Source organism: Mustela nivalis, assembly GCF_964662115.1.
Source record: "Mustela nivalis genome assembly, chromosome: 1".
Lineage (NCBI taxonomy): Eukaryota > Metazoa > Chordata > Mammalia > Carnivora > Mustelidae > Mustela > Mustela nivalis.
Genome location: NC_139020.1, coordinates 150,020,230 through 150,039,047, shown reverse-complemented (window position 1 = coordinate 150,039,047; position 18,818 = coordinate 150,020,230). Strand labels below are relative to the sequence as shown.

Sequence of the window (18,818 nt, the reverse complement as noted above, 5' to 3'; positions counted from 1 at the left end):
ACAAACACCATGTGGTAAGGTTCAGTGTCCTCCGTTCCCCTGAGTTGGGTCAGTTGGTGACCCAGGGCACTGATTTAAATCTCAGCTCTCCCTTCTTCTGCCTGCCTCAGCCCTAGGGTGACCCCATACACAGCTCTCCCCATTCTCTGCTCTCGGTCTTATTGTCTCAGGACACTACCAGGCCCTTCCCACACTGAGTTTCACTGTGTTTGCTGCCATTTCTCTTGAACTAGACAAGGTAGCAGATGCTATGCCTGATGCACCTTGGCTTCCTGCAGCATGTGGGGATGTAATGGGCCCCAAAACACGTGTGGCAGATGAGCGCAATGGGAACATTAATTCAGGCAGAGGTAGAAGCTGAGGCTGAAAGCAAAAGAGAGCTTTAGGCAAGAAAACCACAGAGGAGGAGGGGAGCAATGCAGTCCCTAGGAGCTTCCTGTAGAGGTGAATGCAATGCCTTAGATTACCTGATCAAGTTTAAGGTGGGGACATGGGTACCTGGGTGGCTCAGTGGGTTAAAGCCTCTACCGTTGGCTCAGTTCATGACCCTGGAGTCCTGGGATCGAGCCCCGCCTCGGACTCTCTCCTGGCAGGGATCCTGCTTCCCCCTCTCTCTCTGCCTGTTTCTGCCTACTTGTGATCTCTGTCTGTCAAATAAATAAATAAAAATTAAAACAAAAAAGATGGGATACAAACACCTAGTTAGAATGAGACACTTCTATTAGAAAAATTCTCATAATATACTGATTTTATTAGAATGAAACACTTTAACTGTTATCAACTGCAAAGTAAATATAACAAATATAACAATCCCTTAGCTTTGGAACCAAAGTTATGAGAAAAATGCAAAAATGTTTCACAATAAACATATCTGTAGGTGACTTGTCCTCCCTCAGACTTGGTACACAACCTGAGCAACTATACTGGATGACCCTGCCTGGAGAAGCATGTGCCCCAAGACACTTTTGTATTAATGGCATTTGCTTCTGGAAAAAAAATTATGAAATTTAACTGAGGTGATGATGGCCAAACCCCTGAGCAAGGAGGCTGAAAGAGAAAACCCAGGGCTCACAGGGTAGGGGATGCGATAGACCTCCTCCCCACTCCATACCATCTCATGCACACATTAATACACAAAGCTTGGACCCTGAAGGGTTAAACTCTCAGGATAAGAGTGAACAAGGATAAACAACGTTTCCTCCCCTCATTCTCAGGGGACTGTTGGAAGAGTTGTCCTGGTGCTAGGAACCCAAGTGCTAATACTCATTGGGAATTGCAGTACTAACAAAAACTGGCCTCTAAAATACTTTAAGCTGTGAATTTAGCTTAAAGTGACATGATATTTACATTTATCTAGAAACCTGGTAGGAGCAAACATAAATCTTGTCTAGAGAAAAAAATATTTTCATCTTATGCTTCAGGAAATTCCATTCAAATATTTTTTCAAAGACAATGACAAGGATCGTAAAATACAAAGTCTGTAGGAGACAAGGCACCACTAGTAAGAAGCAACATATATAACATTCAACAGACACTGATCCAAAGAGAAATTTGATACTGGTATTGATAGGTATAGATTATAAAACAGTGATGATTACTATACTTAAAGGAATAAAAGACAAATCTGAAAATACCTGCAAAGAATAGAAAACCATAAAAAGTGGCTTGGCTGATCCAAAAAAGAACCAGATAGGACTTCTAGAAATTAAAGATACAGTGATAAATTAAAAATGCAATGGGTGTTTTTGGCTGCATATCAGACACAATTGAACAAAGAACTTATCCTTGAAACAGAAATCAGAAGAAATCATCCAAAATGTAGTAAAGAGTTTAAAAAGATGGAAAATAATAAGATAATAAAGAGACATGGAAGAGAGAATAAGATTCCAGAAAGAAACCTTCACATTTACAGGCAACTGATTTTCAACAAGGGTGTCAAGACTATCCAATGAGAAAAGAAGAGTCTCTTAAGAAATGGGGCTGGGACAACTGTAGGGACACATGCAAAAGTGTGACGTCGGACTCCTGCCCCACTCCCTACAGGTTAGCTAACTCAAAGAGAATCAAAGACCTATATGGAAGAGCTAAAACTGTAACACCTAGAAGAAAACATAGGAAATCTTTGTCATCTTGGATTATGTGGTGATTTCTTAGATAGAACAGTAAAAGCACAAACAATCAAAGAGAAAATACATAAACTGAACTTCATCAAAATTTAAAACTTTTTGCTTCAGAGGACAAAATCTATAAAGTAAAGTGAAAAGACAACCCACAGAATGAAATAAAATTTCTACAAATATACATCAAATAAGAAACTTGAATATAGAAGGGGTGAAGAACTCCAACAACTCAACAACAATTAAAGAAACCAAACAACCTGACTGAAAATGGGCAAAGGACTTGAAAAGATGTTTCTCCAAAGACGTTTCACAAACTTGAAAATCGATGCACAACAGCACTAACCATTAGGGAAATGCAAATCAAAACTACAATTAAATACCACTTCATACCCATTAGGATGGTTATTAATAAAAAAAGAACAGAAAATAACAAGTATTGGCAGAAATGTAGAGAAAAATTGGAACTATTATGCACTGTTGGTGGGATTATAAAATAGTGCAGCTGCTGTGGAAAATAGTATGGTGATTCCTCAAAAAACTAAATGTGGAATTACCATGTGATCCAGCAATTCTACTTCTGGGTATATGCCCAAAGAAATAAAAGGAGGCACTTGAATGATATTCATACAAATTCCCAGCAGTAGTATTCACAATGCCTATGGGCAGAAGCAACAAAAGTGTCCATCAACAGATGAATGGATAAACAAAATGTGGTGTATATACATATATGTATGTATATATATCTGTGTATATATACATAAACATACACACACAATGGAATATTAATCAGCCTTAAAAAGAAGAAATATTTGATACATTTGATACAACATGGATAAATCTTGAAGACATTATATTAAGTGAAGTAAATCAGTCAAATTACAGAGACAGAAAATAGAAAGGGAGTTTCCAGGGCTGGGGTGGGGAGGAAAGAGAACTAATGCTTAATGGGGACAGAGTTGCAGCTGGCAAAGATGAAAAAGTTCTGGAGATGAGTGGTGGTGATGCTTGTACAATGTGAGTATACTTAATGCCCCAGAACTGTATATCTAAGAAGGGCTAAAATGGTATTTAAAAAACGGGCAGGGATGCCTGGGTGGCTCAGTGGGTTAAAGCCTCTGCCTTCAGCTCAGGTCATGGTCCCAGGGTCCTGGGATCGAGCCCCACATCAGGCTCTCTGCTCCGCAGGGAGCCTGCTTCCCTCCCTCTCTCTCTGCGTTCCTCTCTGACTACTTGTGATCTCTGTCTGTCAAATAAGTAAAGAAAATCTTAAAAAAAATAAAAATTAAAAATTAAAAAAATTAAAAATGGGCAAAGGATCTGAACAGACACCTTTTTAAAAAAAGATTTTGTTTATTTATTTGAGAGAGACAAAGAGCACGAGCAGCAGGGGACAAAGGGGGAGGGAAAGGGAGAAGCAGTCTCCCTGCCGAGCAGGGAGACCCACAAATGGCTCCATCCCAGGACCCGGGGATCATGACCTGAGCCAAAGGCAAACACCCAACTGACTGAGCTACCCAGGCACCCCTGAACAGACATCTTTAAAGAAATGGCCAATCAGCACATGAAAAGATGTTCAACATTATTAGCCAACAGAAAAACATAAATCAAAACCACGAGATATTACTTCATGCCCACAAGGATGGCTATCATCAAAAAAAACCATATTTTGACAAAAATGATGGTGAGGATGTAGAAAAAGTGGAACGTTCAAACACTGCTGGTGGAAATGTAAAAGAATGTAGCTGCTTTGGAAAACAGCCTAGAAGTTTCTCAGTTAATAGCAATTTCTCATAGAGTTATCATATGACCCAGCAATCACACTCTCAGATGAATACCCAAGAGAACTAAAAACATACTTATATAAAAACTTCTATATGAATGTTCATAGCAGAATTATGTGTAATAAATAATAAATTGAGTTCATAATTGTAAAATTGTGCTTATAACAGCCAAAAAGTAGAATCCACTCAGTGACCATCAACTGATGAATGGATCAATAAAGTACGGTATGAATATCCAAACAATGGAATGTTATTTGGCAGTGAAATGAAATGAAGTGCTGATACATGCTGCAAATGGATAAAAACATTATGCTAAGTAAAAGAAGCCAGTCACAGAAGCCCACATATTGTGTGATTCCATTTACATGAAATGTCCAAAACAGGCAAATTCAGAGACAGAAAGTAGTTGCCGAGGACTTGGGAGTTGAGGAGAAACAAGGAGTAAATGTTAATGGATATAGGGTTTATTTGGGGGCAAAAAAAAACTGTTCTAAAATTGTGTGTAGTGATTCATAATTCTGTGAGTATATACTAAAGACCAGTGAGTCACACACTTTAAATGGGTGAATTGTACGGCATATGAATCATATTTCAATAAAGCTGTTATTAAAAAAGACATCGATAGAGAAGAACAGGTTCTATTATGATGATAGTTATTTCATGAGTAATATAAAATAATTTTAAACACTTAAATAACTACTCTAGACTGAAAGAAAGCAGTATTAACAAAACTACAGGGAGAACTGGAAAATCCACAGTTAAAATTAATAATTTTAAACACTATCCTCCTCATTAATTGATAAAACAGGAAAACTTGGGAAGAATATAGAAGATTTAAGCAACAAAATTAACACACTTGATGTAAGGACCAATGCACAATACTGTATACTACAAAATACACATTCATTTTAGACACACAAAGGACATTTGTAAAATTGTTCAAATACTGAGCTACAAGATAAATCGAAAAACTTTTAAACACTCAAATCATACAAAGCATATTTTAAAATCACAATACAAATAACCTAAAATCACTTGTTTTATTTACTGAACACTTATACAGTGTTTACTATGGGCCAGGTGTTATTCAAATTACTTGACAAATACTCATTAAATTAATCTTTATAATAACTCTGTGATGTAGGTGTTATTATTCTTATTTTTTATAAAAAAGATTTTATTTATTTCTCAGAGAGAGAGAGAGAGAGAATGCACATAAGCAGGGGTAGCCACAGAGGGAAAGGGAGAATTAGGCTCTCTGCTGAGCAGGGAGGCTGATGCAGGGCTCAATCCCAGCATCCTGGGATCATGAGCTGAGCTGAAGGCAAATGCTTAACTGACTGAGCCACCCAGGTACCCCTACTCTCCCAATTTATAGTTAAGATTTAGTATTAATGATTTGTCCAAGATCACACAGCTGGGATACAAAACCAGCGTTTACATCCTTAATCGTAAGCACCAAATTATACTGCCCCTTAATAGCAAAATAATAACTAGGAAAATCCCCTTGTGCAAGGAAGTTACAAAATACACTTCTAAATAAACCATGGTTCAAAGAAGAAATCACAACTGAAATATTTTTATGTAAGTGACAAAAACTGCTAGCGAAACTAAAGTAGTATTTGAGGGACATTTAGAGTCTCAAATGCTCATATTACAAAGGTAGAATAGTTGATAACCAATGATCTAATTTTCTATCTTAAAAACACAAAAGAACATAAAATTAAAGTTTCTAAAAAAGTAGAAGGAAGAAAATAAAAATGGAACAAAAATCAATGAAATGAAAAGCAGATATACAATAGAGAAAATAAAGCAAAAATTTGCTTCTTTCTAAAGAATGATAAAATTGATAAATCCCTAGCAAAATTAATCAAGACAAAAATAGAGAAAATACAAATTAGCAATATCAAGAATGAAAGGGGACATCACTACAGAACCCATGGACACTGAAAAGAAAACAAGATTTTTATGTCATATATGCAGTACATTTGGACGAAAATTTAGATGAAATGGACAAATTTCATAAAAATGCAAACTTAACAAAACCAACTCTAAATGAAAAAGAAAATCTGAGTATCTCTTTACCTACTTAAAGAAATTAAATTCATCATTTAGGGGCCCCTGGGTGGCTCAGTTGGTTGGGTATCTGCATTCAGCTCAGGTCATGATCCCAGAGTCCTGGAATTGAGCTCCATGTCAGGCTCCCTGCTCAGTGGGAAGACTGCTTCTCCCTCTCCCTCTCCACTCCACCTCCACCCCTTGTGCCCTCCCTCCCTCTCTCTCTCTCCCACTCTACTCTCTAAAATAAATAAATAAAATCTTAAAAATAATAATAAATTCATTTAAAATCTTCCCATGAGAAAACCCTCAAACACATATGATCTCACTATCAAACACTAAATAAAGCAAAACAACAGCTCACCTTGCAGCAATCTTTTTTTTTAAGGTTGTTGTTTTTTTTTTTAAGATTTTATTTGACAGAAAACAAGTAGGCAGAGAGGCAGGCAGAGGGAGAGGGAGAAACAGGCTCTCCACAGAGCAGAGAGCCCGTCCCAGGCCCCTGGGATCATGACTCAAGCCGAAAGCAGTCGCTTAACTGACTGAGCCACCCAGGCGCCCCTTTGCAGCAATCTTTTCAGAGAACAGAAGAGGGAACAGCTTCCCAACCTATTTTAGAAATCATCATAATCACAGGGGCACCTGAGTGGCTCTGTCAGTTAAGTATCCAACTTGCTTTTGGCTCAGGCTGTGATCTCAGGGTTGTGATATCAAGCCCCACTTTGGACTCTGCTCTCAGCATGGAGTCTGTTTGAGACTCTCTCCCTGTACCTCTCCCATGCTCACTCTCTCTAAAACAAACTAACAAACAAACAAACAAATCTTAAAAGAAAGTCATCATGATCCTGATGGCAATATCAAGAATATTTTAAGAAATGAAAATTACAGGCCAATATATCTCATGAACACAGAGTCAATAACCCTAAATCTGTTTTTTCACTCCAGGCTCAGTTCTAGGTCATCTCTCCTCACTGTGAAACCTTTCCCTAGGATTCTATCCACAAGCATGGTTTCAAAGACCATACTTAACACAGATGACTCCCATTCTTCTCTTCAGTCCAGACTCTTTCCATTCACCCCACCCACCTTTATACCTCTACCGTCTCTCACCTGCACAACTAAAATGGCATCCTATACAGTCTCTCTATATCTAGTCTTGCCCTGGTCCCATCCATTTCTCCCTACACCACAATCAGGGTGATCTTTTCAAAATGCAAATCTTATCATTCTACTACTGGAAATCATCCAGCGGCTTCCTTCCCTTTTTTGGATTAAAACAAAACTTTTGTTTATGAGGACCTACCTCATTCTACCCCCTCCAATTTCCTTAGCATCATTTCAAACCACTGCCACTTTGGACTCTTGGCTCCAGCCATTCTCTTATCACATGGCCCATTTTCCCTGCTCACAGTTTTGTTTTGTTTGTATCATGATATTCTCTACCTAGACATTCATTCTTTCCCCTCAGACCCTCCTACACCAAATCCAAACTTTCTAGTACATGCTCTCACAGTATCTCTATCCTTTAATTTCATCACCTATCAGATTTGCAGCTTCACATTCCATTCATGTAATGATTTGCCTACTGACTCTCTAACCCATTGGATTTTAAGCTACCTGATAGCAAGGACCTATTTCTCCTCACCATTCTATCTCCAACAGCGAAAGTCGTACCTCGCTTACAGTAGATGCTCAATAAATTATATGTTGAATTAATGAATCCTTTCCTGTATTGCAGTTAATTTGCATCCAATTAATGTGAAAAATTTTCAGTTTCAAAAGTATTTTAAAAGTACAGTAGAAAAAAGGAAAAAACACAGATATCTTTTATATATCAAGTGCATATCTTACTAGCCAAATGTAAACTAAATATTCTTCATTTGAATTTATCTCACTGACTTATTTTTAATAGGTCAATAGAGTTTTTAAGAACTCCAAGTCTCTCTTCAAATGTCTATAACACATCACAGTTTAGCTGAACCTTTCTTCTTCTTCCTTCCATCACTGTAGAACACAAATAACTAAATGTGGAAAGTGGTAGTAGTTAAACTTATATTTGGTAAAGAAAAGAATCCTTTCATAATATAGGCTCTAATTCTTGAATGGCTCTATTATAAAAGTTGGAACTCAGCAAATGGAGTTTCTTGAAAGCAAGTGTACCCATAACTGGGGTAGGGGGAGAAGGAAAGAAAGGAGAAGGGAGAAATGGAAGCATTTCTGGCAAGGAGCAACAAGAAAACAAGCTCTCGTGCTGCTGTTACTCTCTCCTTCTCCAGTGATATTTCTGCCTCCATTTTTCTATGACCCACCTCAAGCCAGAGAGGTGCAAAATACTGATCCGTATTCATTTGGCATTCTATTTAAGCAGTAACAATAGGGTGAAACTCTAAAGCTTCTTTGACTGCAGAGATAATTCTTTAAAAGGAATTAAGTTGGTACAATAGTATACAATGTTCAAAAGTTAATCCTAACTCCAATTTATTCTACTTACATTCTTTAAAATCAGCTTAATTTTCATGACTCTGTGTCAGGCAAAAAAAAATACTACAGTAAAAAATGAATATCGGATTGACTGCTAATAAATATGGGATTTTGTCTGAGGGAATAGACATTTTCAGGAGTTAAATTGTGGTGATGGCTGAACAACATAATGAATATATGAGAAACCACTGAATTGTGAATTTTTAAATGGCAACTTTTATGTGAATTACATCTCAATTTTAAAAAATGAAGTTATTATGGGGAGCCTTCAAAGTTAAAACTGTTTTCTTCTCTAGTAATCTAAGGTTATGAAGAAATAAGACATCATCTTTAATTAGAAATAAAGAGTTTTTCAAGCTGGCACTAAGGACAAAAGTACCAAAAATTCTAAGATAATATCTGGAAGTTTCTTCTTTCCCTAATCACCAGGCTTCTTTTTGTGGAGCCTTCTCATTTCATCGATATTGCTTACTAAAAATCAATGACGTTTAAAAATACACAAAGCTGGGGGCATCTGAGTGGCTCAGTCCTTGTGTGCTCTGCTCAGGTCCTGATCCCCCGTTCCTGGGATAGAGCCCCCCCCCCCATCAGACTCCCTGCTCAGGGGGGAGCCTGCTTCTCCCTCTTCCACTCCCCCTGCTTGTATTCCCTCTCTCACTGTGTTTCTGTCAAATAAATAAATAAAATCTTTTTTTTAAAAAAATACACAAAGCATCCCAAAGGTGAGGGTTTTTCCTCCTTCATCAATGTAATTTGTCTCAAGCTTGGATTTTCTAGAAACTGTTCATGGATGTGGGAACAGCTGGCTTCTTTTCTCTCAGATTCTCCTCCACCAAGTCAACAGGGTTTTGTTCCAAAATCAAAATACAGCTGAATTAACTTTTCAAAACTTAGCCGATATAGGCTCTTATCCTGCCAATTTAAGGGAAGTACTGAAAGCTTAATTGAGGTTCAAGAAGCAAAAAACAAACAAAAAAAGCAGGTCGATTCTTTTAACCTGCAATAATCTGTTCCTTATCTACTTCTCCAGCTTTGTGTCAAATGACATCCTCACCTTGCAGTCTCGGCCCCAGCCACTTCATCATTTATTCAATTTCCCCTGCTATTCACAGGCCCTTTGCACATGCTATTTCCTCCCCCACAAGACATTCTCTTCTCCCCTTTATCTACTTGATTCCCACTCATCTTTAAAATATTCTTGGACCTAGCCAAACAACCGAGGGAAGAATCTTCTCCGTCCTGGCACCAGGAGGACATTCAATACACGTGGAAAGTTCTACCTCTGCCGAAGAGGTTCCAGGGCACCCTAGACGTGATTTCATTGTGATAGACCTCTCATGAAGATTTTCGGAAAGCTAACGGCGGGCCGCCGGACCATAGCACAGGCTTTCTCCAGTGCCTGGAGGAAGGGTTCACAGACCGGGGTTGGGGTGGGGGACGCTGGGGCAAGCGGACACTCGGTGGGTCAGGCGAGGGACACAGGGTCGCCCGGGCGCCGCTCGCGTCGTTCCCCGCCAGGCTTGCGGGGGAGAGCACCCAGCGACCCTCGGTTTCCCCTCCCGGACCCCACGCGCCACCCCCGGCACCCCGCGCACACTCACCATCCGCCCGCACCGAGAGGCGCGGCAGACCGAGCAGGAGCAGCGCCGCCGCCCAGAGCTGGACGCTGGGGCCGCGTCCCTCGGCAGCCATGGTCCGAGCGTCCACGCGCGGCTGGCTCGAGCGCGGGCTCCCGCGGCGGGCGCGGCTGCGCGGCCACTGCCCCTCGTGCTCCACTCGGCTGTGCGCACTGCGCTCTGCTCCGCGGGCTTCGCGCCCCGCTCGCCGGAGGGAGGAGCGCGCACAGCTCAGGGAGGCCGGGCGCCAGGAGCCGCCGCGCTGGGGCCCCTGAGCTCCCGGGGGTCTCATCCGAGGCGCCGGGGAGGCGGCTGGACCCGGCTCCGCCTTCGTGCCGGGCACCTGGAGGCCTCGGTACCAAAAGAGGCTGCGCCGGACGCCGAGCTCCCGGGGCGCCGCCGGGGCGGAGGGTGAGGGCACGGAGAGGCGAGGAGAGCACAGAGCCGGCTGCAGGGAACCCCCGCCTGCCCGGGAGACCCTCGGCGAAAGGGTGACGCAGTGTGAGAGGCCGGGCTCTCCAGGAGGACCGTTCAAAACCGAATGTCTAATTCTGTCCTCTGCCTCTTGACTTTGCAGTTGGCGTCCTCCCCTAGAGCAGGAGCATGTGTATGAAAAAGAAGACTCTAACTTGCCAGCCTCACTCTGAGGAGTGAAACGCACGCAACAGCGAGACTCCTCCTAAAAGCGTGGCATGGAAGGCCCTCACAGAGGAACATCTTCCAGACGCTTCCTTCACGACCTTTCAAGGTACGCCCTAACATTTCTCAGCACCGACAGTGCGGGTGAGGTTGCAACGTTTTCACACCTTCCAAATCAGGGCTTCCTTGACCTTGACCCAGGCCCGAATTCTGGATTCTGTTGGTCAGGGCTGGGAACACACATTCTAAAGTGTCCCACCGAATTCTGCTGCAGGAGCCCCTGCTCTGGATTGGTTCCTTTTCCTCGCTCACCCCCTGTCCTGTTCATAGCATTAGCATCATTCAGCGGGAGGAGGAGGATTTGCATTCTTCGTACGTGGAGTAATAAAGATCAGTATTGTAACGGGCATCCGTGACACTGTATAGTTTATAAGTCCCTTCAACCTTAACGTACTGGTCAACAGATACGTGTAGTGAGTGCCCAGAGTGTGCCTGACTCTGTGGGGGGCTCCGATCTGTCAAAAAACAAACAAACAAACAAACAACAAACAAACAAACAAAAACACAGAAAACAAAAAAACAACCAAGCTCAAACTTAAATTATAGGTACTTAAGATGAACAAGTGATTGGTGCTAAAAGGAACAGACGCTTGTCCCCAAGACAATGAACTAGGACACAGACATTGAAAAGCTACCTACTTTCTTTTCTAATGTAAAAACTAGAATTTGAATGCACATTGGTTTACTACGGGTGTCATTTTCAACTCATATATTTTTGAAGTGTACGGAAAAGATAATCTCCTCTCCTTGTTCCAAATGTCAATGACAAGGCTATTATTAGTGATTAATTCCTTTGTGAAATAAAACTTTTCTTTTAGGGGCTCCTGGGTGACTCAATCCATTAATAAAGTGTCAGACTTCTCATTTCAGTTCAGGTCATGATCTTAGGGGTTGTGAGAGTGAGCCCTAGGGCTCTGTGCGGAGTATGGAGCTGCCTTAAGATTCTCTCTCTCTCTCTCTCTCTCTCTCTGTCTTTGTCTCTGTCTTTTTCTGCCCCTGCCCTACCCTTTCCCTTAAAACACACACACACACACACACACACACACACACACACAAAACTGTGCTTGTAAAATAAAAATGTTCTGGGGCATTAAATGCAGTGAGACCTGACCATCATTCACATGTAAGTGTAAATCAATTTATTTAGCTACTTCTCTTCTAACAGCTAGCTGGTAACCTAAGGAGTGAGACTTCACATGTCTGAGTGGGAGGGGACGTTTTAAAGCCTGATTATTGCTGAGAATGGAGGGGAAGGAGGCACCTGCTGGAGCTACTAACTGAATCTCTCAGTATCTGTGCCACTAATGTGTTTAGAATAGTCAATTGACTATTACTGTCTAATCCTAATAACATTTTAAAGTTTGTCACTTTTCAGATCTGTCTTGGCTTGTCCTAATCTGGGGAGATGGTATGCTGTAAAGGTTTGGTGCAGCCGATTTAGAAAACTCTTTGATACTTTCCTATACAGTTAAATGTACATCTCTCCTGTGACAAAGAATTCCACCTCTAGATATATATCCAAAAGAAATAAAACTTATATCCACAGAAAGATATGTACACAAATTTTACAGCAGCTTTAGTCACAATTAAAATTGGAAGCAACCCAAACATCATCAACAGATGAACAGAAAAACAAACCATATCATATTCACACAATGGACTGTTATTTAGTAATCAAAAGAATGAAATACTCGTATACTCGATAATGTGGTTGCTGAGTGAATTATACTTTATGATTCCATTCATAAGAAGCTCAAGAGGGGCAAAACTAATCTGTGGTGACAATAAATAACATGGTTGCCTTTGACAAGGCAGGAACACAAAGGAAATTCTGACCTAATGGAAACAGTCTGTATCTTGATGAGGATGGTGGTCACATGAATGTACACATTTGTTAAACCTCACTAAACTGTACACTTAAAATCTGTGTGTTCTCTTGAATGTTGTTTATACCTCAATAACAAATACTTCAAAATTCACCCCTATGAATAAGTAGGTTTAATAGAAGGAAGCTTAATAAAAGGACCACGTACAGAGATGTGGGCACGGGTGAGAGAACCAATAAGAAATGGCAGAGGTCTTGACCATCAACAGTCAGAAGCCATCACAACTCTGAGGTCTATGGGTAGGAAGGGAGGTTGAGGTGTTACCAAAACTCAGCAAGAGCCATGGCCATGGAAGAGGTTGCCTGAAAGGAATGTTAGCCATACGTAGAGGGGCAAAATTGCTGCCACTTAACTGGTAGGAAGGGAGTGGGGAAGAAATACCCCACCATCTCTCTCCTTGGACCCTTCAGCTTCCTTGTTATGCCTCCTATTGGCTGAACCTTTTGACAGCTGCAGGGCAAAGGAGCTCAGGTGTCAGAGTCCTTACCAGGTCATTCTCTCATGGTACGGAGTTGGTTAGAGAAAGGCAGAAAATGGGACTGGAGAGACAGTTGGAAAACAACCACACAGCCCATCTATTCTTTCATTTGGATGAAGAGAATTCAAAACAAAACAGGGGAAACACAATGTCCAATCAGTTTCTCTATGTCGATTCAATCATATTCTCACTTGGAGCTAAACTATAATATTAACCACTGTCAGTGGTTATTTTCACATATGTGTTCTTTCACATAAAAGGAAAAGGGGAGAAGTAAATAATTATAAAATATGGATGCTAGAGAACCATTTCCATAACTGGTCATGAGGTCTTATTTGATAATCAGGGCAATGCTTCCCCCGTCCTTCCATTCTCTGAGCATCTTGGCCTGCATGACTTTTTTTTTTTTTTTTAAACTGGTGGGAGGGATCCAAACTTTCACTGATACTAAGGATCTATCTTTATTTGTTGGCTATAGTTTCTCACTGACTATTGTCTTTGGACATGGGAGTTCTCTGGGATCTGAACATAGTCATTCATGCCTTATTATGTAGCAGCAACACAAGTTTCCCTTCGTAATCAGGACCAATCACCGATCAATACAGTGACCTTCTCTGTCTGTTGGAGAGCAATCTTTGCTTCCAAGTTACCAGCACATGCCTGTGTGTTTACTGACGAAAGTATATTTCTTTGCCCACCCAAGCCTCTCAGTTCACCAATCTAAAGGTTGAGGGGATGGTATGCAAAACTTTTGTAGGTGGGTCATTATTAGTAATGGAAGGGAGATCATACCCACTTCCGCTCCTTGGTTTTAGACAGTGTGTTCTGTCTATAAGAGAAATGACACCATTTCTGATGGTTTAAGATACATCTGTATCCTGGGTAAGTGCCCTAACCTCTCAAGGTATTGTCACCAGCTAGGCACCTCAGCTTTCTATCGAGCCACCTACTTCTTGGTAATGAGGCATGTGGTAAAATTCAGGGACATGGCTACCCTAAAATTCAGGGACATGACTCCTACTGCTTTTACTGCAAAATCAGTTTCTTGTTACTAGATGATGTAATACATGATCGGAAGGCAAAGGATGGGGCATTCTAGGAGTCCATGGTAGTCATACTAGTAGAAGCAAAGCAGGCAAGGAAGGCAATATCATATCTAGAAAAAGGATTTATTCCAATAAGAACAAATAATTGTGACTGTGGATAAAGGATCCAATACAAACAACTTATCCCACATGTAGCCAACAGGAGGGACCAGCTAGGGAATTATGCTGTATGAGGACTCATGGTGGCTTCTGCTGTTGGCACGTTAGACATTCAGCAGTGGTGGTAGTCAGATCAAATCTAAAAATAGATGTTTGTATTATTCCACTCCTGTGTGGCCCCCACTTCTGCTACCATCATCTCTACATATATGGTTCTACTATAGAAGCACAGATATGGCTATAGAAAGAGGTACCTGACAACTAGAGAATGGGTTTCATTCTCCAAGGTGTCCACCCCATTATTAAGGGCATCCTCTCGACTGAATGCCTCTGGAGAGCCTACGTTACACATATATTAACAGATTTCTAATTCCCAGAGGCGCATACTGATATCCTTATAATCAGTCTTCCAGTCTTGAATTCTTCAGGTCTCTGACCAACTATTTTAGGTATTATCTGTAGATCAGTGCAGATTCATAAGGCTATTGGTCATATTAACCAAAGTTGTACCCATTGGGAGAATTTTCTTTGGCTACTGTTTTTTTTTTTTTTCATTGTGGTAAAAATATGTTTAACACAAAACCTACCACTTTTAAAAAAAATATATTTTATTTATTTATTTGACAGAGAGAGATCACAAGTAGGCAGAGAGGCAGGCAGAGAGAGAGAGAGAGGAGGAAGCAGGCTCCCTGCTGAGCAGAGAGCCCGATGCAGGACTCGATCCCAGGACCCTGAGATCATGACCTGAGCCGAAGGCAGCGGCTTTACCCACTGAGCCATCCAGGCGCCCAAAACCTACCACTTTTAAGGGTAATCTGTGATCTTAAGTACATCCACATTGTTGTGCAACCATCACCACCACCCATCTCCAGAAATTTTTCAGCATCCCTAAAGTTTCAACTTTGTACTCGTTAAACAATAAATCCCATTTCCTCAGCCTCCCAGCCACTGGTAACCATTGTGCTACTTTCAGTCTCTCCAAATTTGACTGTTCTAGGTACCTCATGTAAATAGAGTCATATAATGTTTGTCCTTTTGTGTCACTACTACTTTTTTAATGTTTTATTTATTTATTAGGGAGAGAGAAAGAGTGCACCTGAGCAGGGTGGGAGGGTACAGAGGGACAAGCAGATTACCAGTTGAGTGGGGAGATAATGCAGGGCTCGATCCCAGGACACTTAGATCATGACCTAAGCTTAAGTCAGATGTTTAACCACTGAGGCACCCAGGTGCCTACTACTGCTTTTTCAGTCCTGTATCACAGTGGGGATGGCTAGTGCCATGCTGTAGACACTCATATATAAAGAAGGCCCAAGTTTTCTCCTCTGTTAAGTGAAACTTCTCATGAATCCCTAAGTGTGGGTGGAGGTAGAGGCAGCAAATCAATAAAACCAAGTGCCATGGGAATCTGAGCCACCTGCTCATCAATTTACTTGTTCCTTCCAGACCTACTGATGTATATAACCTTTCCATTTCAGAGTGGAATTCTGCTATACAATTCAAATAGCCCATTCATAAGACCAGCTAAGGTGTCAGGCTTTGATGGTCTCTGTGGTCCAGTGGTCAATCTCCACCAGGGCCCAGTAGCAGGATACAAACTGCTAATCCAAAGGAGAGTAGTTGATTGAACTCTTAACTTCTAGGGATTTGCATTGCCATTCTACTGTCTCTTCTGCCCAAGCTTCATAAGACATTCCTATCTGCAACACACACGTAAAGTATTGTGTCTTTTGTGACATGAAGCCAAGTGGCAAGGCAGTTTGTACTTGCTACAGAGTTCTCTGTTGCTATGTACTTCTTTTAATGTAAGCCTTATGGGTTTCCATCCATGATTATATTTGCTGACGGAATTAAAAATAAACTGTTTACTCAGTTAATAACTACCTATAGGCACCAAATCCTGTATTGATTTATTCTAATGATGCCAATATTCTGGGAAGAACAGGTGTCAACACCTGGTTATATTGAAGATTAGCCACTAATATTTTCCAAACTCTTCTGCTTTTTGCTCTGGCAAACAGGAAACACTGAATGACCAAACATCCTGGTTCATACCTCCTATTTATACCTGTTGTCCCAGTATCCCATCCACTTTCATATTTGACCTAGATTTTTCAATTTCTGAAGAAATATTAATAGTAGGATTAAGATAAGCCAAAAGGGCAATCCTCAATCTTGTATTTCTAGTTTGTGAATGTTCTCATCTAATAGTGTGTGAGATGCATGCATGGTTTTCACTTGAACAATGACTAAACATGGAAGCTAACCAGTGACCCATCTCATTTCCCCTGATTTTTTTCTGATGCCATGTAACCATCTTCTCCCTTTCAAGGACAGTATATATCAATTATACATACTGTATATAATCAATTATATAATCAAGTATGCTGAGTCCCAAATAGATAGAGACAGCTCACTCCTTACAGTCTTTGGTCATTGTGGGAAAAGTATTCAAAGCTCCTGCCAGCCACTTAGTTTATTAGGCAGTTTTTCAGTAGCTTGAAAGATGCATGAGGCCACTACTCAACAGGTCAGTAGAAAAAATGGGACATTATCAGTTAGGTTTATAATAAATATGTGCAGAAAATAGGGACGAGGAATTTGGACTTGGTGTAGTTTGAATGCCCTTACTACTTAGAATGGTCTACAACTGTTTAGTTATTTATTTTTGGTAACTATTTTGCAATAAATCCTTTTGGTAACAATGAATTAAGAAAGGAGGAGTTCCTGGGTGGCTCAGTCAGTTAAGCATCTGCCTTCAGCTCAGGTCATGATCCCAGGGTCCTGAGATTGAACCCCACATTGAGCTCCCTGCTCATCGGAAAGTCTGTTTCTCCCTCTGCCTTCTAATTTGCCTGCTTGTGCTCTCTCTGTCAAGAAATAAGTAAAATCTTAAGAAGAAAAAAAGAAAGGAAATGCATATTTCAAGAAAATCAAGTACTGTATTTCCATTTCTCAAGATAGTTAATAACAAGCATGTTAGTTGTCCAAAATATTCATCAGCATTTAATACCCATAATGGGCCTGAGGAATATCTCTAACAACACCAGAACACATGAATCTGCTATAGAGGCATCGGCAATTATTCCAAAAGTTTGAAGACAACATTTTAACACGTACAACATCACTTTACACATCATTCCATGATACATAGCTTTTCAATTCAAATGATTTTTCTTTTAAGTTAATTTCTTTTATTTCAAGTTTTCTTGTACGCATACATTGATTTCATCGATGGTGAAATGATGCCAGCTTCCCACAATATTATCAGATACTTTAAATAGAAAATCAGTCTACTCCAATAGTGGTCTAATTTTTTTCATCAACTGTGTACATGAAATCAAGATAAATTTTTTGGAGCCTCATTCTGTCAAAGGAGAAACATTTGACATTATTTAAAGGCTATAATAAAGTGTTTTTTTTCTGGTGATTAAGTACAAATTTTGATGATAAAAATAATTTCTACACTAAATTAAGAAACCACTGGATGTTTCTAGCATTCTTGAATACATTATGATGCCCATATAATCCATAATTTCAAACAAGCTGTGATATCCTATAGACTTGAGAGATTTGCTTGCATTATTTATTATTGAATATACTTGACCTGTAACATTGTATAAATTTAAGGTATACAAAATGCCACTTTGATACATTTATATATTGTAATATGATTGCCCTTTGTGCTGATCACATTCCATAATTATGGTAATATTGTTGTCTATATTTGTATATTAGATCACTTTGGCTTATTAACTACTTGTTGCAAGTAGCAAAAGTACACTGCTAAACAACATCAATCTTGGGGCGCCTGGGTGGCTCAGCGGGTTAAAGCCTCTGCCTTTGGCCCAGGTCATGATCCCAGGGTTCTGGGATCGAGCCGTGCATTGGGCTATGCTCAGTGCAGAGACTGCTTCTCTCTCTCTCTCTCTCTCTCTCTCTCTCTGCCTGCCTCTCTGCCTACTTGTGTTCTCTGTCAAATAAATAAATAAAATCTTTAAACAACAACAACATCAATCTTATCTCCACCCCCAACTTGTATTATTTATTTGATGTTTCCTCCCCCTGTCAAATCTCTTCTTTTGGATTTTCTACTTTTAACATGCTGGGTCTTCTGGATTCATTCTCTTGTTTTCTTATTTTTTCTCTTTTGGGTTATGAAGATGGCCGGACACATGACACCCAATACTAGACAGATGGGATTGACAGCAGTTTAATAGTCACTTACACTCACAGCATAGGGAAGGACACTGTATGCCATGCAGGGCCATATAGCGGTTGTCATTTGGGAACAGGGTGAACAAGTAGGGGCTAAGTGATGTAGACTTTGAAATAACAAGAAGGTCAGGTGACTTCTGGTTCCTCTGGGAGGATGTGGCTGTCCTGTTTATATAATTTCCTCAGGTTGGTGGAGAGCTGGAGCCTACTACTCAGAGAAAAGCAGAAACTATGCCTGGTCCCCGTGATAAGGAGGATTGTTTGGCTAGGGAACTC

The 18,818-nt window shown here is 40.5% G+C and overlaps 1 protein-coding gene and 1 long non-coding RNA gene across 4 annotated transcripts in view; one reads left to right on the top strand and one right to left on the bottom strand.

Moving 5' to 3' along the window:
* The window catches only part of SUSD5 (sushi domain containing 5), a 53,403-nt gene extending 42,617 nt beyond the window's left edge, over positions 1 to 10,786 (bottom strand). The window contains exon 1 of one of the 2 annotated variants that reach the window (XM_082725951.1): positions 10,042 to 10,786. In XM_082725951.1, the coding sequence (XP_082582077.1) occupies positions 10,042 to 10,348 (307 nt within the window). In that variant the 5' untranslated portion in view covers positions 10,349 to 10,786. The remainder of the gene's footprint in view (positions 1 to 10,041) is intronic. The other variant, XM_082725950.1, reaches the window with a different exon arrangement.
* LOC309862399 overlaps positions 10,385 to 18,818 on the top strand; it is a 20,359-nt gene continuing 11,925 nt past the window's right edge. For both annotated transcript variants that reach the window (XR_014310500.1, XR_014310501.1), the window contains exons 1-2: positions 10,385 to 10,467; positions 10,634 to 10,804. This is a non-coding gene — a long non-coding RNA (uncharacterized lncRNA). The remainder of the gene's footprint in view (positions 10,468 to 10,633; positions 10,805 to 18,818) is intronic.